The following is a 21,038-nucleotide window of genomic DNA, read 5'->3' as shown; positions in this document are numbered from 1 at the left end:
GTTACGAAAAAGGGGTGTTTTGAATTATCTAATATTTATTCAGAAATGTGATGAGCTTTTAAGTTTACTATATAACGTATCTAGAACACTATTAAAAGTTAAATAAAAACAATAAATATTTGTTTATTTTTTTTAATTAGCAATTTAAAAATGTAAAAACCAAATAATTATTTAAACGAATGACGTTCATAAAAATTAGCATTACAAATATTAATAAAAATCTGATCTTTATTTACATTTTTTATAATTATATAAGCCTTGTCAATAAACTAGCCTTCCTCAACTCAAAAACGAAACCACAAAAATATAATTTTGTCTACAGGTGGATAAACCGAAGCAGTCAGCATATAAGGCAGTTGTTAAACATGCAAAACGCGTGCATAAAATTAGTATAAATTTGGTAGCCCATATAGACCTAATAGGCTATCATGAAAGTCCAACCAAATGTATCAAACATTTTTTTATTATAGCGTTACCTTCTTAATTTTTATACATTCTCTTATTTGAGTAGTTAATTAACGCCAATCTTACGATATAAGTTTTCCAACAGATTGATCTTATGATAAAAGGTGCGAAATCGTGATACCCGTGGGGGGAATAGCTAAAACAAATGATATTTAATATGCCTCATAGATTGAGGTCTATTAGTTATTTTTATTTATATGTACTTTATTGGGTTTACCTTTACTTGTTCGATTTAAGAGCCCTTAAAGACTTTTCCTTGCCTCATTCTCTACCAGGTTTTTCTTTCTGGTCATTGCTCATTTGCTGATGAGATATGCAAATGTCCCTCCAGTTCCCATTCAAACCCGCATCCAGTGACTACCCCACCATTCCTCCAGCTTCAGGCTCCAATGCTCTTGGACTCGTTATGTGTATTACACTCCATACATATTAATGCCCGCTTTTTTGCCATTTTCCCTGTTGTTTGTATTTACTTAGTTTTCCTTTGCCATATGGTAACAATTTGGGTTTCAGTCGGGGTGGTTTAATGTATTCTGCTTTCAGTCTGCAACGGACGAGTAACCGATGCTTTTTGATAAGATATGACCTAGCAATCCAATTAAATCTGTGTTCCCAGGCAAAAGTTGTGATTAAAATAGAATTTTGTGCATTTTGATTAGGTTATTATATGAAAATAGAAAATAATATAATCGATATTTCACTGAATTACTACCTTATAAATAGGGTTAAAGCTGAATAGAGAAACGAAAGGGTAACTCAAAGTCATTATAATAACAACGACTTCCCATCGATCCCCTTCCAATTAGATAAAAAGCTGAATACTAGTTCAAATGCATTTAAGTATCTGGACCTCATCTACGTTATTCACAGTGTTTTGTTTATTTGCCTTACTGTTTATGGTATATATGGTATTGTTTATGGCTGACAAGGGCCTGTTGGGGTCTGTTGGCATAAAGTTGGACCTCATCAAGCGTCCGGGCCAGAACTTTGTTTTCCATTTCCAAATGGTCACAATAGAGACTTCATGGCTGCTTGGTTCCCTGGGTTCTCCGGTGAATATGCATTTGTGTCATTGGGATTTGTATGGAACATTAAAGAAGTACAAAGTACTGGGGGTACTGATGATGAAACCCATCTGAATTCCGATTGATGTCAATGCGTGTGCGTGTGCCAATTGGTGTTTATTTAATTTTTGGCACACACTTCGTTTGAAAGACCAAAAGAGACCCCCTTTTTCCACTCAATGTGTCTAGTGGTTAATTGGCTTTCATTGAATTGTCTCCCAATTTTCAATTATATAACTTTTCCTTTCAAATTGTTTCGTCTTTAAGAAAAAAGAAAACGATTTTTATGATTTTTTCATTGAGAAGCTGTTGCTGCGCAGCTGAAAAAACGAATTTGAATTCGTCTAATTGTAACTGATGATGATTCTTGTAAGCGCCAAATTGACACATTTCGATGATTTGATTCCCCATTGAAATGGCTGGGAGAAATGCTTCTAATTTCCCATTTTATTCAAATATCTGCCTTTGACAACAGCAATTCGGTTTCCAGGTCATTGAACTAAACCCCTTCCTTTGTAAAACCCCCATTTATCAAGTTTTTCATTGGTTTTCAAACCAAAGACGTATTTTATTTAATCGTAAATCAGTTGCTTGTAAATAAATATATTTTCAAATTAAGCTCGCGCTAAGAACTTAAGGCGTAAATTAAAGGCCAAATATTCAGGGACCCAAAAAGTGTAAGGGAAAATATATAATATTATAGTTAATTGAGTGTTCATTTATGTATATATATTTGTTCTGTATTGTATTGTATACACACACACATATACGTTATTAATGCATTTTAAATACTCCTCCATCATGTGTATCTTTGTATAAGTAATATAATTTATTTTTTATCATATTCCATAGTACAATATGTATGTATATTTGATTATTACCAAAAAACAGTCAGACAATTTCATTCAAATTAAAGATACGCCTCTCCGTCGACGGCATAAAATATTTAAAATATTTATGCTCCTGAGCCACTTTTTAATTTCGACAAATAAATTTGCATATTGTATACATATAGTTATATATATTTTACCATATATTTAGCTGCGGATATTCATTAGGTATATACGATTAAAATTCTCATCCATTGTCAGATCGTTTTGTCCCCAAGTCGGCGCGTGTCTATATAAAAGTGTAGTTCCCAATGAGGTGGCTTTATAAATTTTTTAGTTTTAAATTAAAGCAATTAAGAGGACCATTGTCGCTTCTGAGCTCGATTAAAGTTGATAACTAGCCGATTTTGGCGATTTGTTGCCATCGATATATTTGTATATGTTTATATATTTGAACGTTTTCCACTCATTTTTTTGTACTAGTCGGGAAGCCTCTAGTTCGATAAGTATTACACAAGTAGATACAGATAGTTGCGGTTTCTCTGAATTTCAGTAATTGTACATTTAGTTGCCATAGACATCGATTTCTTACAGGGATTAAGTGGCATAGATTCGGTTTAGTTCCATTTCGGTTAGGCTAAAGATAGATTTCGTGGGCAAAATCGCCGAACCCTTTTCGGCCTCCTTAAAACATTGATTTGATTATGTTCTTGACATACAATATATATATTAATGTTCATATGCATATAACAATAATTTAATTCTTGTTAGTTGGTTTAAAATTGAAATTCTACACAAAAATTGCACACGAGTTGACCTTGACACTATCTCATTACGATAATTGAATTGGAAATTTGTTATTTTTTTTTGGGTTTCATTGTGTTTTTTGTTTTGGATTATGTCATGTTCAATGTTCAAAAAAACGAGAAATACTCTTTGTGGGGCCTGTGGCCATCATTAAATACTATATATGTAGACTATCGATGCGTTGGGATCTTTAGAAGTACTTCTCGCCATTATAGCTGGATCCACGTTCGGCCACGGGTTCGTTCATGAACTGACTTTGGCTAACCGAACGCTTCTTCTTGGCCACCATATAACGCTGTTTTGAGGAACCAAAACCTAGGGATATATTATACAAATTTGAAATATAATGCGGTTTGTTATAAGTTATGATATGGATCCAAACTTACGGCTATTGACTCCATTGTACTTGTGCTGGCGCGGCACGTACTCGTACTTGGGCATCACCTGGTTCTGATTCTGGTTGTCCAATCCGTAGTAGTCCACCAGAGGGGGTTGCGCCTGTACGGGCACATCCATCCAACTGCCCGCCGGAACATAGTCCAGGTCGGCATCGGAGGCGATCATGGGCACCGCTTGGGTGTTCTCCACATCGCTCTCCTTGCGCGCCCGTTCTCCGGCCTCCACCAAGGCGACCAGGGCCAACATATCAGCGGGGTTCAACTGGGTATCGCGTTTCAGTCTAAAAATAAAGAAAACAAAGAAAAAAAAACAAAATAAAGTAAATAAGTATGATTCCTTTTTGGCAATAGTTTTTTACTTTAAACAAGTACATTGTATAAAGTTGTTCGAATTTTAAACATTTTTAACTTGTTTCCCTTTAATAAAGTAATAATTCTACTTGAATATTTGTGTATTGTTAGTTTAGGTTTTGTATAAGCAATTGACAGAGTGTACAAATTTGAGGAATACATAATCTTTTTCTTTCAGCACCGTAGTTTCTAAAAAATATTACTCTTACGTAGTGTTGACCATGCTTTTAACATATTTTTAATATTACTCATACGTAGTGTTGACCATGCTTTTAACATATTTTTAATATATTATATTTTATAACATATTTTTAGTAAGTTGCTTTTTTATTTTTCTTATAATATTTAACTTACCGCATATCATTAAAGCGTCGATATTTGTTGAGGTTAATATTTTCGCTATTATAGCCACTTCCACTTGAAAGGCCACTCGCACCATTTCCACCAGTGCTGCCCAAGTTGTAGTAGATGCCGCGCTTGTTCCGGTCATCCAAGTTGTAGTTCCGGTTGGCATAGGTCAGTGGAACCGAGAGGGGAATGCTCTCCAGATAGGCCTCGGCATTCAGAAGATTCTGCAGGTTATCGTAGGCCTTGTTTCGCGCACTCGATCCACCCACTAAACATTTGATATTATATCATAAATATGTTATTCTTTTTTCAGAAATAAGTAATGTATTAAATTGATGGAAGAGAATTTTCCTTTAAGAAGACAAAGACTATTAAAAAGAAATAGCTAGAAAAACGTTGTAAGGCAATTGCGGAACATAGTGGGGATAGACTAACAAATTTCAAAGCGACAATAAAAGTTGGTATATAAGAATGAAAACTAATACTTAGAAAATCAATATTTCTTATCAAAAATGTGTAAAAAATAAAATTTTTTTAAATAGAGATGCATTTATTTGTAAATGTAAGAGTTCGAACAGAGAAAAATGTTCTTGAATTGAGAACATTCGTTCTTAAAACCGCGTAAGTTTATTTTGTTATTAATGTCCTCAATATTAAAACTAAATATTGAGAAAAGAAAAGTTAATTTGAGTATATTTGTTGAGAAATGCAATGTAAATACCGCCAATTAAACTTAATTCAAGCAAAATGTAAGCATTTTTTAATTTCAAAATCGTCTTTTAAATTTTAAGAACATTTTCAACTCAGATAATAACGTCTGAATATTCTCTGTGTGTGTTTAAAGTACCTATAATTAAGTTAAACCCACCTCTTCGCTCCGGAACGTAGTCATCGATTTCCTGGAGGTCCCGTTCGCCATAGCTGACTGGAACGGCGGCCTCGTAGTCATCCGACCAAACGCCACTCGGCACATCGCTGTTGTAGTCGCTGGAGGCCAGCGGCGAGTACGGGTTGTACTCGTAGTTGATGCCCCGCTTGCGCATCGTGGAGCTGGCCACCGCCTCCTCCAAGGCAGTTGGCTCCTCCTGCAGCTGCTGTTGGCTATTCTGGGCGGCAGCTGCCACGGCGGCCAGGATCTCATCGTTGGAGGGCAGGGCATAGATGCCGGATGGCACCTGTTGCGCCTGGCTGGAGGAGATCGGAATGGGATTGTTCCGGGCCGAGGGAGCATTGCTAAAGGAAGCGGGCACAATTTCCGGACTCGACTTCTTGTCCGCCGAGGGTACGGCATTTGCAGTCGCCTCCTCGGAGCGTTTCGCTAATGGAGAATCGAAGCAAAGAGCGGCTGGGTAACACAAATTGGAATTGAAATTTTCCATTGCCCGCTCTGGGGCACTACAATATTCCATTTCCCATTTCCCCGGGCTGATTCAATAAATTCGCAACCCCCGCGGCCAAGTGACCGCAAAACCAATTAGCCGTCGTCCACCAAACGAGTACCATAATTGTTTTATACACTCGAGCATATTTCTCGGTCTGAGGTAATTGCTTTTAGCGCCCTGACAGCCGGGCTTATATTTATGTTTATATATGTGTATACATACAGCCAATGTAATCCCCAAGGACAACCCGTGCAGTTGGGTCCCGGTCATAAAATAATCCTAATCATTTTGCTCGGATGGCAACGAATTGAAAAGGGGTTCCGCTAATTGGCCTGGTTTTTAATATCTTGCATCGTTTGATAGTAATAATCAAGCACTGGCTGACGCCAATTAAGTTATAGTTAACACATGAGCGGGTTTTCCAACTCCAAATCCAATCCCGAGTATAGATCGAGCAGCCACCTGGTACGTGACAGAAAAAACTCATTAAACTCCCCACAAGCGGATTTTGTTTTAACATTTGGCAAGGTTCCGCGAAAAAATATATATATAGGAATACCCATAATTACTAGGGGGTTTTTTCTATGGCTTATCTCTGTCAAGCAAAAAAATCCCCTTAACGAGGTAAAAAAATAGTGACGATCGCACTTTTAACGCACAAAAGTTCTGATATCAACTTTAGTGACGAAAAATTTTAGATTCGATAAAATAACTATACTATCTACCCACGGACATTTTCTGATGTGGCATGCCGAATGAATAAACTTTAGATAGTGTGTATATTTTTTCGAATGTAAAAAGTACCCCAATACCATGACTAGGAGTCGTCACCATGCGGCTTGGCTATTGAAAAAACCAGAGCACACGGTTGTGACCCCTAGTCTTAGCTGATCGCCACCTAAAATTAGGTACTGTAGCGTCATTACCAGTCGGCACCCTCGAGGAGGGTTCAGTATGGGGATTTTTGCCGACCAAAAATATGTTGTACAAATTGTACGTAGTTCGGGGGAAATTTACGTTAGCATCGATATAATTTTCCCCCGAAATTCACTTGAAGATTTTTCAGTGAAACCCCCGATAAAGACGGTAACAAACTTGCATTTTGTAAAGAATAAGAAATATTCCGTTTAAGTTCACATTCAAATAAGAACGAAATATTAAATATGGTAAACAGCATGTGCCTTTAGCTTAAAGCTACTGGCTTTAGTAGGTAGAATTTTATCATTTGGTATTTTATCATATTTTTAAGATCTACTACTGGTCAAAATAATAAGTACATATGTGGGTTTCGTCTTCGATTCCTAAGGTAACTTAATAATTGCTGAGGGCAGGTCTTGAAATATTTTAATATTTTTAAGGTATTTGTTTTCTGAATCATTTCTTTGTTTATTTAAATGTTTTTCAGCACAAAAATCTTTAAAAATATAAAAAAATTTAGAAGACCTGCCCTCAGTAAATATCGAGCTATGAGTTATAAAATGAGCACGATACCAATGACCTAGGTCCTATGTACTTATTATTATGACCAGTAGGATTTATTTATATGTAAAAAAAAATGCGTTAAAGATCAAAATTTAAGGAATCACAAGAGCTATATAGTTTGAAATTCTAAAACAAATCGTTCGAACCGACTTGAGGAAAATAGCAAAAAACTGTGAAAAAACTTTTTGCTATAATTTAAAAAGCCTTCCAAATTTGATTTCTTTGATTTTCTTCCAAATGACCTGGATTTCATTTTGAGAACTTCGTAAATCTTGTTTTGGAATAGCTTTTAGAAGGTGCATCGGATTTTAACAAATTATCATTCGACACGGGTTTTAGAAGAAAAAAAATGTTCTTGATTTTAGTTCATTGACTTTAATTTGAGGATTAATGCACTTAAAATGCCTAAACATGGCTATAAATGCATTTAAAAATGTGCCTTTCATATATATTTAAGAACTAAATAGACTTCAAATCAGATTAGGGCCATTCAACAGTCATGAACAGTATATGAACTTAATTCCATTTTAAGTCCATTTAGTTCTACAAAATATTTGGGGGCACATTTTTAAAGGCCATGTATAGCCATGGCTAGCAAATTATAGTCCACTTTTTTTTCTGGGTGCAAGAACACAATTGTTCTTTAAAACTAAAAGCAATTGAAATTTTTAAAAACTTGGTATGAAAGAATACTCAGTCTAAAGGCCCCTTATGTAGACTTTTTAAAAGTTTACTTCTTATGTTAGGTACAATTTACTAAAAACCCGTGAAAGGCGTTTTACTTTGACGTATTTAACAAGCGTATTATCAATGACATATATAATATAACTAAAATGGAAATATAATAAATATTACGAAATTTTCTTTCACCACTTGATCCAAGCCGCATGTCAGTTTATGGAACACCATTTCCTGATAACCATTTATATACCACACATGCCCTTTCAATTGCCACAAGCTAATCACACATTAATGATTGGGGTCGTATAAATCATAGCTATTTAGCTATCATCCCCACTCCACACTATAAATGATAGCTGTGTTCTCAATAATCGGATATCAAAGCTCCATCGCTGTGGACGGCAGTCCGCTTAGTGACGAAGCGCGCAGGTATACTGCGATGGTTCGAAACAGCAGTAATACACCGATCGAAAAGTATTGCAAAAACTTAAAGTTTGTGCCTTCAGACAGAGAGCAATAATATATATTTAGTTCTTAACAATTAGGGATAAAGGATTAAAAGTCATACTTTTAGACACCTTTTCCAAGTTTTTAGTCATATCTTAAGTTTCAAAGCGATGACTAAAATAATGAAAGGATGAAAGTCATACTTTAAGATACCTTTTTCAAGCTCTTAGTCATATCTTTAGTTTCAAAGCGATGACTAAAATGTTGCCTTGAAATATGAGTACCTTCCAAGAAGCAAAACGCACCTTTCACTGAAATTCTAGCTGAGTTGTGAAAATGTACATACTTTAAGGCGACAACACAATTTATGGATTACATGTAACCCAGTTCGCAATGCCCCAGGGTCCCTGGGTCAGCCGAGAATACCCGAAACCTTCTGGCTAAATGATTCCAAGAATTCAAGTCATTTAGTGCCAACAATGCTCGTGTTTCGCCTTTATTCCACCCACGCCATTGCCGTTAAATATGTTTATATGTGTGGCAAATGTCCTGCTCTCGTATGTCCATCACTTTTGGGTGGAATGGAAATGGGTGGCACTTTGGTACTTGTATAAATAAATAAATAATAAAAAAAAAACTGCCAGGCTCTGACGTCTGCTGACGTCGTCCTCGACATTGTTTTTTTTTTATTTTTCCCCGCAAGAGAGTGTTCACTGAACTGTAAAAGTATCAACAAGTTGTTTGCGCCCCGCACACACCCATACATGCGCAGAGATTAGGGGGTGTTGGTGGGTGGTGTGGTTGGTGTGGGTGGCATTTCCCCCACCCTCCCCATTAGGGTGGCCCTTAGCCAGCAGCTGTTCGAAAAGTCGGGCCACCACAGACAACACGACATGTTCAGGAACACAATTAACGCCATGGCTAAGTCCTTGGGCGTTTTTCTTTTTATTTCTCTACCCCTCAGCAAACAGAAATAACTTAATAACCGCAGCATATGGAAAAATTTTCTGAAACGCATTGGGAGCCTGTGGTTTCTGGGGATTGAAATGGAATTAAGCTCCAAGATCCTTCCCTGAATATTTCATAATCAAGTCGATGATGTGGACGGGTGACAGCAACGGCCAATAGCCATCGCTTTTATAAATATTTAATGTCCACACTTGATTGCCAACGCTGTTGGTGCGTAATTTTCATCGCTAGGGTGGACCCTGTTTTCACTTTACATTTTTAAAGAGTGTCAAGAGTCCCAACAGCTGGACACTTGAAGGCTGTGTCTGTTTGCCTTTGTCATTAAGCTGTCATATGTAATTTAATAAACCAGATGGGGAGGGTCCTTCGACCACCAACCAGGCGGGGGACTTAATAAATCTATTTAGGGCAAAGTGTTGTGGGGGCGAATTCTATTAGTGCTCTCTTCAGGGACAATTACTTCGAAGTATACTTAGAAAAGTGTGACGGGGACCGATTTAAATGTTGGCCGAAAGTGTTCTTATAATGTAAGAACAACTCAGGACCTTCAGCCAATCATTTATATCCCTGGAGATTTTTTAAGGACTTAAAATAATTACGAAGATTGTCTTTTTAAATGACCCTTTTTAATTAGAGAAAAGTGTTTGCCAAACTACAGGTCATTCCGGCTTATACTTCAAGAAGTCTAAATCTCGACATTATGAAAACACACAAAAAGAAGCGAAAGGGATTCACTGAACTTACATGTTTCATGTATTACTCAACTACAATTATCAGCAGTGAAATCACTTTCTTGGTCACCTATCGAAGTGTACCATGCAAGCTGCGCCGTAACTGGTTGGGAATTATAGTGCCGCCAGACCGTTAAACTTCGGAAAGATGATCAAGTCCTTAGTGTGATGTTGCACTTTGTTCTTGGATCTCTATCAGAGTTTTCCGTTGGAGACTATGCAAACTAATGGATATTATAATTAATAAACACAATTTTTTCCTTCAAAGAAAGTATTTTTCTATTGTTCAATATACTATAATAGATATTTTAAAAATATGTACTTTTGCCATTAAAAACTCAACAGGTATTTTTAACAACTTAAAAAGATGCATAAATAGTCAAGCTACCTTTATAAAATATTTCGAGGCATACTTGTAGGCGTTGTTATGAAATAATCTTAAACCTATAGCGATTTCAGCGACAACCTTTAAAAGGATTAAGGTCACTTATGGGCGTGTCACAGAACTCCCTTCGGTCGAAATTCGGCGAAAACTGGTATTGATGCTTACGTACATTTCCTTCGAATTTCGCCTGAAGAGATTTTAGTGACACCCTCGTTAATGATCGCTTAAGGTCAATGTTTGTCATATATATCATTTGGTTTCTATAGCCATAACTTTTCCATAAGTTTAAATAAGACTTAAATTTTTAGCTTTTGCTACAAAATGTCCACCCCAATTTAATTTCTCCATTTTTTGTGGGGATCCTGCTTTTGACATTTTGATGCGGCTGCCGTTGGCTTTAGGCGATTGACATTTGACCAAAGCCCCGCTGTTATTTTGGCCTTACTTTCTGCGGTTTGGGCCGCTAACGAACGTGTTGCATTCGATTGTGTATGTATGGAGGGAGTTGGGATCGAAAGGGCTTAACAGCTTGAGCAGGCTGCCTACTTAAAGGCTCAATGCTGCGGTAAAAGTGGGCGGTGGGCGGTGGGTGGCTGGCACTTTCTCCCAAGATGTGGTGAATGTTGAATGGCGATGCTAGGCGAAAGGAGCTAGGCAAGCAGAAAATGCTAAAAGCGCAGAAGGGGCTGAAAACTTTCGCCTAACTTGCTTTCTAAAAATAGAAATGAAATCGCGCGCACGTACGCACACTTTTACAGGGGCAAACACACACACACACCCACTGGTTACATATATTTGCTGCACACGTATGTGTGGAGGCTGGCCGCCATTTTGTGTGGCGAACGCCTACGCGATGTTTAACTGCGCTGTAGGTTCCAACATGCTTGTGTTGGTGAGCTCTTAGCCACGTACACGTATGTACAGTGTAAGTGCACTGCGAGAAATGTCCGCTTTCGGTTTTAAAAACACTTGAAAAACCAATTAGTTTTGTCCCATATGGAAAATGTGTTTGTTTGGTGAAAACGTTGATTTCTAACACTTTTTAATATGTATGTATTTTAAATAAATTAAGTTTTATTCAATTAAAGCCAATAATTCAACTTCTTTGTGTTGTATTAAAGCTAAATTGTAAAAGGTTTTAAAATATTTCAGTTATTTTGCATTAATTAATGTGACGGACTGATTTCATTTGCAATATATGGCATTAGTCAGTATATTTAATCAAAATGTATTGATACTGTATCAAAAAATATATTATATCAAAATATATACGAGTATCAAAATTCAAATATTATCAAAGGCTTAAGAACTAAAATATTTGCATACTTTTATTGCATACTTTTTGGGGATTTAACGGTTAAGTGCGAGTTACATTATAAAAAATTGATTTTAATAAATAAAGTAAAGGGACAGTATGTACAAACAGTATATAAAAGGATTATATCTGGGTTGAAGTATTAAAATATGTGGTCACCTTCCCTTTTTCTTACGAATTTCATAAAAAAATGTATTCTTATTATATAAAAGGATTATATCTAGGTTGAAATATTTAAATATGTTGTCACCTTCCCTTTTTACTTACGAATTTCATAAAAAAATGTATTCTTATTATATAAAAGGATTATATCTAGGTTGAAATATTTAAATATGTTGTCACCTTCCCTTTTTACTTACGAATTTCATTAAAAAATTGATTTTAATAAATAAAGTAAAAGCACAGTATGTACAAACATTAAGTAAAAGGATTATATCTGGGTTGAAATATTTAAATATGTTGTCACCTTCCCTTTTTTCTTACTATGTTAAGATTGTTTTCGCTTCATTGCTAGCCCATTTTTTTTGCCGTGTACGGAAAGTAATGATTCACTAAGCCAGTGTAAGAACAACAACCGCAGGATGGAAATTTGTGAAATCGTGCAAACCGGAAGGACGGGGGATTTTAGGGGGTACAGGACAAGACAGCAACGTCGCTTAAGAAGGCGACAGCTGTCGTCCTGGCGCAAAACACCTACGCAATTTCCTGGCGAAAACGGCAAACGGTAAATGGGAAATGGAAAATGCTAAATGAGATGAGCACCGAGATGGAGCCACTCGAGCGGATATTCGGTACCCTCCGAAAAATCAGCAGGCCACCCACGCAGATTTCGCCTGGGGGCGAGAGTTTTCCGAAAAAGAAGAAAACTCGAAATTTCCCAATGACCTTTAGCATTAAACAGAGGCGCGAGTGGGCGGCCATGGGGCGTAGCTGCTGAAGCACATGAACTGAACTTTAACACTCACCTGCTGCCGGCTGTTGCTGTTGCTGCTGCTCCAGCTGCTGCTGTTGCTGCTGCTGCTGGAATCTATGACTGGCGCTGGTGGAGAGCTCCGTGTCCTGGGCAAGAACGGAGGCGGGCACAGCCCAGATCAGCGGGCTGAGGCACAGGATCAGTGCCGGGATTACCAGCAAACTGCTCCTGGGCATCGAGTTGTGTTTCATATTTACGGATCTTTTTACTTTGGTGTCTTTTCACTACTAAACTGTGTCCCAAATAGGATATGGATACGGAACTGTCTGGAGGTGGGAGGTCGACTTCGACTGCTGGTCGGAATGTTCTTCTTGCTCTGCCAGTGGTCTTCGCACTACGACTGTTCTGAATGAACTGACGTCCCAGCGACGCAGTGCAACAGTTTTTAACGTACTGGCCCCGATTCCGTGGCGTTGGCCGTTGGTTTGCAGACCCAGTTCCACCCATGTCCACCACCATCCACCCACCCCATTCCCGCCCAGTCTGCACACAACCTACGTCACTCTCATTGATAAAGAATCGCAGACCTCAGAGGAGCCTGCTTACGTAGTTCCCTGGCCAGGCAGCTCGGTAATCCGCCACTACGCCTGCGCGGAATCTGCAAAGAGCTGCGTTACTACCTGGTGATATCTGTGTGCTGCTATGGTGTTAGATGTGCCCCTATGACACTGGTCATTAAGTAAGGAAAGTACTTTTTATAAGTTATATGATATGATTTACAATATAACTTTCTTTTATTAAAGAGTTATTTATTAAACTAAGTATAATTAAAAAATCATTTGATTTGCTGTATTATTCTATGGTGTTAAATATGTAAAGTTAATACTTTGTTGGGCAATTACAAGTTTACATTAGGAAATAATTTCCTTTGAGAGAAAACCTGAATTCGGAGTAACGTTTTATAAAACAGTGCAACCCGGAAAATGTAATATACTCATCGAAACGAGTCAGACTCCATTTGGCGTTCCTTTGGTAAAATGATCAACCCATTAAATCAGTTCAAATACCTTCTGAAATATTTAAAATGTATAATTTTTATGTAGAAGATAAACAGCTTTGAAGATCTTTAAAATGTATAAATTTAGTTTATCAGCTAAACTGCTATACTTAAACATTTGTAATCAAGATTTGTTATTATGATAAGTAAAAAATAGTTTTAGTGATCCCGAATCCATATTTAATGGCTGTTAAATATGACTCAGGCCTTATGTTTTACATATACATATAATATACATATAATATATTTGTAAGAAAACTGAGTGCCTGTGTAATTTGATTATATACAAACAATAATTCGATCCCAGCTACAGAACTTCTGTATAACTTAAAATATAAAGGCAATGACACCATGTAACAAAATTTATATTTCATTTCTATTCTATGAACTGCCTTCTTTTATAGAACACATTTACATGAAAACCTGGCTGGTAAGTCTTATTTAACGCTGGACTTGCGAAAAATTTAAGGGTTTACATACATGCAAATGTATATCAGTAATCGAAATGCTAAATCAGCAAATTTCAACTATATTCCATACCTTTCAAACTCGCTTCTCGGTAGCTTGCTTTCAGTTTAACAAGGGTCTTTGTTTTGTAAGGCCACAAGTGCGGAAAATGATAAAGAAAAGTTTTGTGTTCATCCCAATCACATTGTTGATAGGGTTTTCCTTCGAGTCTCCAGTTGATCGGAACGGGGATGGAAGTCCCATGACGATGAAGAGTTTTAACAACAGCCTTGGCACCTATGTGGAGTACAGCGGTCGGGCATCGATAGCCTTTGAAGATTGGACCATATATGCCAGCTTTAATTTGGAGTCACTTTTTCCGGCCATGACTGTCTTCAAAAAAGTCTATAAAGCACTTCGAGATAATTGCGAAATAAGTCCCAAACTGTGCCCAGATATTATTGAATTGATAAAGTTTTCGGACTCTATTCTTCAAGATGGCCTGGTTGATACAGAGGATCCTCTGGTTTTTAAGGTCAAACCTTTCCCTCTCGGTAGAGATGACATGGCCAACGAGATGACGAATAAATCCTCCTTCATAGACAGCTCAATAAACGTTCACGTAGGTCTAGTGGAACTCGATATTGATTCTCCAGACTTTGAAGCCAAAGATAGCCCAGACTGGTTTATTGAAAGAATGAAAAACCATCTTAATCGTTTGGGTGCCCAGTTAAAGAGGTCGCAGGATGCCATACTTGAAGCAGTGATCTCGGCCCATCAGGGGCAACTCAATCCTCTTATCCTTTCCATCAAGCAGTTGGATGCGGAGATGCTTAAAATTCAGGCCCATCTTCCACGGGGACGCCGAATGCCCTTCGATCGATCCACAATCTCCGATATTTACCGCGTTGCTTCCGTAATACCTCAGCAGTTGGAAAACCATTTGATCTTCCAAATCTCAATGCCCCTAATCGATGTGGAACAGTTTAATATCTATCGATTAACACCCATTCCGCGGCTGGACAATGGCAAAATCCAACTGGTGGACACCGAAACCCCATATCTGTGTATCAACGATCATATGGACAGGTATTTTCCACTCCAGAACCTGGATGACTGCACTGAATTGGCCGGAGAAAGGTTCGTCTGTAAGCACAATCAAATAACTTATGGAAATGGAGATGATAGCCTTGTCTGTTCCCTGGCTGCCATACGAAATCAGTCCTCCAATGGGTGCACTTTACGCCAGGTGGTTAGGAGTAGCATGTGGACCCAGCTGGTGGAACCGAATTCGTGGATGGTGGCCCTCACCAAGGAACTGAGTTTGATGGGTGTGTGCTCTGGGGAAAGCCAGGAACTCAGAATAAATGGCAGTGGAATCCTGAGCATTCGGAGTGACTGCATCGTCCGGAGTTCAGCTGTCACTCTGCAAGGGGAACCCCAGAAAAGAATTCCCCTGAAAAAAGGATATGCATCGTTGCAGTTGACCAACAAGACCTCCCAGGAAATAGGAATCATGGAATCGTTTAATAACCTTCTTAAGATCGCTACCCAACTGAAGGTGTATCAGGAAAAACTCGAAGCAGTCGGGGATTATCCAATGACCGTCGTTGTTGTTTGCCCCGTAATTGTGCTGCTCACCTCATTAATTTCGCTTTCCTGGTTATATCTCAACCACCGTAGAAGACAACTCCCAGGGGCACAAAATCCAATCAGCGATATCGATGGTCTCCAAGACAGGAAAAATGAAACCACAACCAGTAATCTTCCACTGCTGGAAAAACAAGAAATTTAGAAGATTTCAGGTCTGCAAACCGATCTTAACTCATTTAAAAATCATTTTGTATTTGATTTTCTTAATAAAACTTGTTAAGCGGGTTAACTTTCTTGCTTTGTTTTTTATCAAATCATTTTCGAAAAATGCACTTTAATAAACAATGGCTACAAAATTTTGAGATGAGAACTTGAAGACTATAAGAAAAGCAATAAAAACTTAGAAATCGAAGTAGGGGGATGTTTATAAAATATGCTGGAATCTGCACTTTTTACACATGAACTCCACATTGGGTATATGTATTCATAAGAATATCTTGGAGGTTGCTGCATCAGCTCAAATCTTGACTTCAGTGAGCAGTCCACTGCCCATTCCTTTCAGTAAGCAAAGAACTTTTAAAGGGATCGGTTCAAAACTATGACATCCAGAATGAAGTGCTTCTTCATATTCCTCATCTTATGCAATCCCAGCTCTCAGCTTGCTACAGACCCCCGAATCGACGAAAGTGTAGCTCCCGTGTCTGTAACACAGTTCAATAATAATCTCGGAACATTTATTGAGTATAAAGCGCAAGTTGAAACCAAAAATCGCGTTCTAAAGTTTCATATCCTCCATGATTATCAAGCACTTGAAAAAAACTTCAAAACTCTGCAAGAATTTTGCCAAAAAAACATTTGCCCGGAAACTTTTAACCTCACAGAGTACCGCAACACCATACAAAAATTGGATACTGTTGATCTTAAGTAAGTTAAGCTCAGCATTTTGGGGTATACAGTTCTGTATTAACTTAATATGTATTTTATTAGGAACGAGTTGATACCGCAATATACTTCAACTTTTTTATCACTGTACTACACTGTGAGAGACCAAATATTTAAGAGAATAGAGATACCCAAAAATTTGAAATCTATTTTTTGGCTTTTTTTTGCCTCTGACTTAGACTGGCGACAGCAAACACTTATTTGCGAAGTGGATTGCGCCCGTAATAGTACCATTTGTCCAACATTTGAAACCATTAAAATTATAAAGAACTTTCTTATAACACATTTCTTAAGAAACACAATCTCGGATTTCATTCGTACTGCCTCGGTAACAGTTGGAAAATGTGATAAGTGGATTGTTTTTCAATACACTATGGCAGACACCTGGGATAAAAAATTTAACCTTTACCATTTGACACCTATTCCTAAATTGCATCTAAACGGCACCATCGAGATTTTGGACATCGAGAGCCCATATGTAGGTATTAATGATGAGCTTAATATGTATTTCAACCTACAAAATTTGGATGACTGCTTGAAAATGAATAGTAATACATTAGTTTGCGAACCGAATGGTATCTTCATAATCAGTAATGCTGAAGTGCCTTGTGCTATAGCTGCGATCCGAAATCAAACCTCCACAGCTTGCACTTCTCATCTTGACATGCGAAACTCCATATGGACACCACTTCTAGCACCAAATTCATGGATGGCGACTGCCAAGGAGCTCACAATAAATGTTATCTGCTTCCGAGATGAACCAGAACTGAAAATACACGGTACGGTCGTTTTAACGATTCGCAGCGACCTCAGTGTCTATGGTATACCTGTAAATGTCCAAGGAAGTCATCGCAAATGGACGCTTTCCAACCGTTCTTATGCCTACCTGCAACCAACAATCGAAACTCGAGAGAAACCGGAAACCACTGTGTTTCCATATATCACTGGAGCTGTCGTAATTATTTTGATTCTCCTGTGTGCCACCTATTGGCATTACCATGGCTTTCAGTTTTCCTTTACCAATCGAATAATGGAGCAAGGTTTATAGACCTACTAATTGTGTCGATTATAATACAGTTTTATTTGTTTGGTTTAATTGCAATAAATATTAGTTACTCTCTTCATTTACACGTTGTAAGTCTCAAGGCTTCAGTTAAGGTTTCCTTTCATTGCACTTAGAAATTTAGAAAATCTGGGCCAAGGGCAGGGCATGCTGGCGATGTGATCTGGGACTACGTTCCTCTACTTTCTCCATTTCCGGACTCTGCAACGAGTGCTTTATTTTACAATTGCAGCAAGGCGCCTTCGTTCACAATAAAAACTACAATTTGTCAGCTACTACAAGGAAAACATTGCCAATTACAAACTAGTTACAGCGCTCTCACCAGCGCATTGCACTTTGTGTCTCTGATTTTGTATCAGTTTCTGTCCGTGTGTGGTTGTGTATGAAATAAAGCTTTATGCGGGAAAGGGGGAAAACAAGAAAAGCATGTTGAGGACGATCACTTTTTCCTACTTGGCGTTGTCCAGCACCTTCATTATGTGCTTTGAGACAAGGGCCGTTGCCTCGGCTGCATTTGGGATGAGGAAGCGATCCATGTCCGTAATGAGCAGACCGTCGCCATCGGGGAATCCGTACTTGAAGGTTATCAGGTCGCGGTGTCGTTTCTTGGCCGTGATTTTTACGATGCTGGCCAGCGGGCGTCGCACCATTATCTGCGCCTGACCGCGACCCAGTTCCCGGAGCACAACTAGTTGGCCGGGCGTGATGATCAAGTGACTGTCGTACATGTAGCCGCTCATGTGCACCTCCTGGCACTTGAAAGCGTTGATGATGTCCGCGGTTTTGAAGTACTGGTTCAGATTAACGATTTCCTTGCCATCGCCAGCCAGCGGTTGGTCATCCCGCTCACCCGTCCCGTCCAAGGCGTCTTCGTTCTCATCATCAATGCTGAAAACAGGCGCTACATTGCGGTACCGCTTTCCATTCCTCTCCTTGGCACTGACATGGCGTTCCTGGGCCGGCGCCGCTGGCACGCCATTGGAACCGCTGGCCGAGGCTCCGCCATTAGCACTGGGATTCACTATGATGTCCAGCAGTTTTCCCTTGACCTCCGCAGACTTTGACTTCATGGCGGCGGAAAACTTGCTGAACAAGTCGGTAGAGGAGGGCGTCGACGTCTTGAGCGGCGCTGATTTTGTCTGCAGGCGGAGAAGTAACAGGTTATACATACATAAGTGGTTTAAATCAAAGTAAATTTCCATTTTTGTATCTCACCTGCTGTACGTTGTGCTGCTGGCAGACGAGGCACTTGCGCACATTGTGATCCTCCAGGCAGTCGGCCATGTGGTCGCCAAAGTAGTCGTGAATGGAGGCGTAGCCGCCGGTCAGCAGCGACACGTAGTGGGTGTTCTTCTGCAGGAATGAAGCCACCACCATGTGTGTGTACTGGTCCTCTTCGACGCGACCGCTGCCCATGAAGCACAAATGCTCGCCCCCTGCATTCGAGTTGGCCTCGATGGCCTGCCGCTGGGCGGTCAGGAGGCCCTGGACGGCGGTGGCGAAGGCGACCGGTTCCTGGAGCATCAGGTTGCAGTCCAAATGGAATGCCGTGGACAGATGACCGGCGTTGTACTGCTCAGCCGGTCGGCAGTCCACGAGAAAGAAGCGCACTGCATCTGGCACGGGGAATTCTGTGGCCGAGTTCTCAACCAACTCGTAAACGGAGACGGGCAAGCACAGTGCCTGTGACACCTTGTTGGCCTCCTCCTGGCTGCGGGGCGTATCGTTCTGTTTTCCATACAGCGCTTTTAGATAGTCTGTCTTAAAAGAAGTAGGTGTCTTGAGGGCATAGTACTGAGCCAGGGAGCAAAAGTCGGGGACATCATCAAATTCCAGGGCGCACGGCATGAGGCCCAGGAACTTGATGATCTCCTCCTTGGACGAGTTCCTCATCTGTAGGATCTGTTCCCTTCCGTTGATCAGAATAATCAGCGCAAGGAAAAATACCATGAAGGGGTCGGCGTTCTGGAAGTACAGGTCCCACATGGCGATGATCACCGACAGGCTGCTGCAGGAGGCGAAAAGCGACTGGAACCAGGTTAGCGAGTACAGGTCGGGCGTGATCTTCTTGGTGTCCAGCAGGGTGCACAGCTCCGGATCGTGGTAGAGCAAGAGCAGCCGGAAAACATGGAAGACGTTACCTTTGGGTCGACAGCCCTTGGGTATATAGGTGTCCCGTATGGACTCGAACAGGTTGAAGGTATCCGAGCGATTCAGTTTCAAGGCGAACAGGGGGAGCAGTAGCTCTATCCAACCATTATCCGGTTCATACTGTAGGTTCCTGTTCTTGCAGTAGAACGTGATGATGGACTCCAGGTCGGAGACCACCGAGACCTTGTCCTCCTCATCGTTGCCCATGCGATCGACGTGCCGCTGGCAATCCTCGCGCAGTTGACTCTGGAAGGGCAGGTCGTAGATCTCGTTGAATAGCGACATCTGATCGGATTTATGGCGCACATCCAGGCACACTTGCCACACATCCGGGCGCAGAGCCTCCGGCAGGGCTTTTCCTTGGCAAATTCCGTAGATGTCGTTGACATTGCAGTCGTCCAGTAACGCCGACTCCAGCTCTATGATCCTATGGAGAAAAGAATGGAATGGTATCCATCACAATCAGTTGCTTGTTTTAGTCATGTACATATGAAAATAGCGGGGTGAAGGCGACGTCAACGTGTCTAAATAACCAGCTGCTGATAAGACGGAGCACCCCACACTGAAAACCCTCCCAGGTGCTCCACCCCGCTGACCCTGCTCGAAGCTGCTGACTCAATCACCGAAACAAATGGTCGTCTGTTTGAGAAAACCATAGACCTTTGGTGGCAAATGAAAAACAGCCCATGTAACTGATACATATACTAACTTGGAAGCTGAATATCCAAGGAGAGATTCCCTGACTAACCTTAATTGTTGACGTAGCCCCAACCCAATGTTTATTATTTACCACATATTCTCCTCCATGACTCCGCTTTTGGCCAATTACTTTGTTTCCGTTTACAAATGCTGGCTTAGTGCACTCTCTTCAGCTGGAGACGGCCAGGTAAGTGCATTTTCTTTCTATTTCAGGTGCGAATTATGATTTTTGTGATATTCCAAATTTATTTTGATCGAATTTTGGTTACGTTTTAAGAGACGAGAGGTGGTTACGTTTGTAAGGATGGGAAGTGCTTACGTTTAGCACGGGGCACGTTAGAGATGGCAGTGCTTACGTGACGACATAACGGTTATTATTCCTATTTAGGTTTGCAAAAAAAATCGGGTTTTTAATAACGAAAACAAAATGATTACTTTTAAACTAGCCAAATACCAATATTTCAAATTTCGTAAATTGAATAAAACACTTTAATACATATTAAAACTGTAAAATTAAT

General features: G+C 39.6%; 3 protein-coding genes and 2 long non-coding RNA genes across 5 annotated transcripts; 3 read left to right on the top strand and 2 right to left on the bottom strand.

Moving 5' to 3' along the window:
* Nucleotides 1-2,056: 2,056 nt before the first annotated feature.
* LOC108021179 (uncharacterized) lies at nt 2,057-12,994 on the bottom strand. Its single transcript, XM_017089761.4, has 5 exons — nt 12,621-12,994; nt 5,132-5,581; nt 4,270-4,531; nt 3,553-3,845; nt 2,057-3,481 (listed from the first exon to the last, which is right to left on the bottom strand). The coding sequence occupies exons 1-5, from the start codon at nt 12,817-12,819 to the stop codon at nt 3,357-3,359; spliced, it is 1,329 nt and encodes a 442-aa protein (XP_016945250.3). The 5' UTR covers nt 12,820-12,994; the 3' UTR covers nt 2,057-3,356.
* Nucleotides 12,995-14,193: 1,199 nt separating this feature from the next.
* Nucleotides 14,194-15,954, top strand: Iris (iris). The gene has a single exon (XM_017071132.4). The coding sequence runs from the start codon at nt 14,242-14,244 to the stop codon at nt 15,865-15,867; it is 1,626 nt and encodes a 541-aa protein (XP_016926621.3). The 5' UTR covers nt 14,194-14,241; the 3' UTR covers nt 15,868-15,954.
* A 122-nt stretch (nt 15,955-16,076) lies between these two features.
* Nucleotides 16,077-16,539, top strand: LOC139352200 (uncharacterized). Its single transcript, XR_011603632.1, has 2 exons — nt 16,077-16,280; nt 16,324-16,539. It is a non-coding gene; the product is annotated as an uncharacterized lncRNA (long non-coding RNA).
* On the top strand, nt 16,538-17,735 carry LOC139352199 (uncharacterized). The gene is made up of 2 exons (XR_011603631.1): nt 16,538-16,589; nt 16,653-17,735. It is a non-coding gene; the product is annotated as an uncharacterized lncRNA (long non-coding RNA).
* Nucleotides 17,665-20,816, bottom strand: TBC1D23 (TBC1 domain family member 23). Its single transcript, XM_017084209.4, has 3 exons — nt 20,612-20,816; nt 18,886-20,248; nt 17,665-18,809 (listed from the first exon to the last, which is right to left on the bottom strand). Exons 1-3 carry the CDS (start codon nt 20,626-20,628, stop codon nt 18,120-18,122), a joined length of 2,070 nt encoding a protein of 689 aa, XP_016939698.3. The 5' UTR covers nt 20,629-20,816; the 3' UTR covers nt 17,665-18,119.
* Between the last annotated feature and the right edge of the window lie 222 nt (nt 20,817-21,038).

Source organism: Drosophila suzukii, chromosome 2L (assembly GCF_043229965.1).
Source record: "Drosophila suzukii chromosome 2L, CBGP_Dsuzu_IsoJpt1.0, whole genome shotgun sequence".
NCBI lineage: Eukaryota > Metazoa > Arthropoda > Insecta > Diptera > Drosophilidae > Drosophila > Drosophila suzukii.
The sequence above is the reverse complement of the archived record's forward strand: the minus strand, read 5'-3'. Positions and strand labels throughout refer to the sequence as shown.

Excerpts from the sequence above, each read along its gene's own strand:
- LOC108021179 (XM_017089761.4), bottom strand. The coding sequence starts at position 12,819 with ATGAAACACAACTCGATGCCCAGGAGCAGTTTGCTGGTAATCCCGGCA. Across the intron at positions 5,582-12,620 it reads ACAGCAACAGCCGGCAGCAG|CGAAACGCTCCGAGGAGGCG; the intron begins GTGAGTGTTAAA and ends ATTCTCCATTAG. Across the intron at positions 4,532-5,131 it reads CTACGTTCCGGAGCGAAGAG|TGGGTGGATCGAGTGCGCGA; the intron begins GTGGGTTTAACT and ends TCAAATGTTTAG.
- Iris (XM_017071132.4), top strand. The coding sequence starts at position 14,242 with ATGATAAAGAAAAGTTTTGTGTTCATCCCAATCACATTGTTGATAGGG.
- TBC1D23 (XM_017084209.4), bottom strand. Across the intron at positions 18,810-18,885 it reads AGCAGCACAACGTACAGCAG|ACAAAATCAGCGCCGCTCAA; the intron begins GTGAGATACAAA and ends CTCCGCCTGCAG.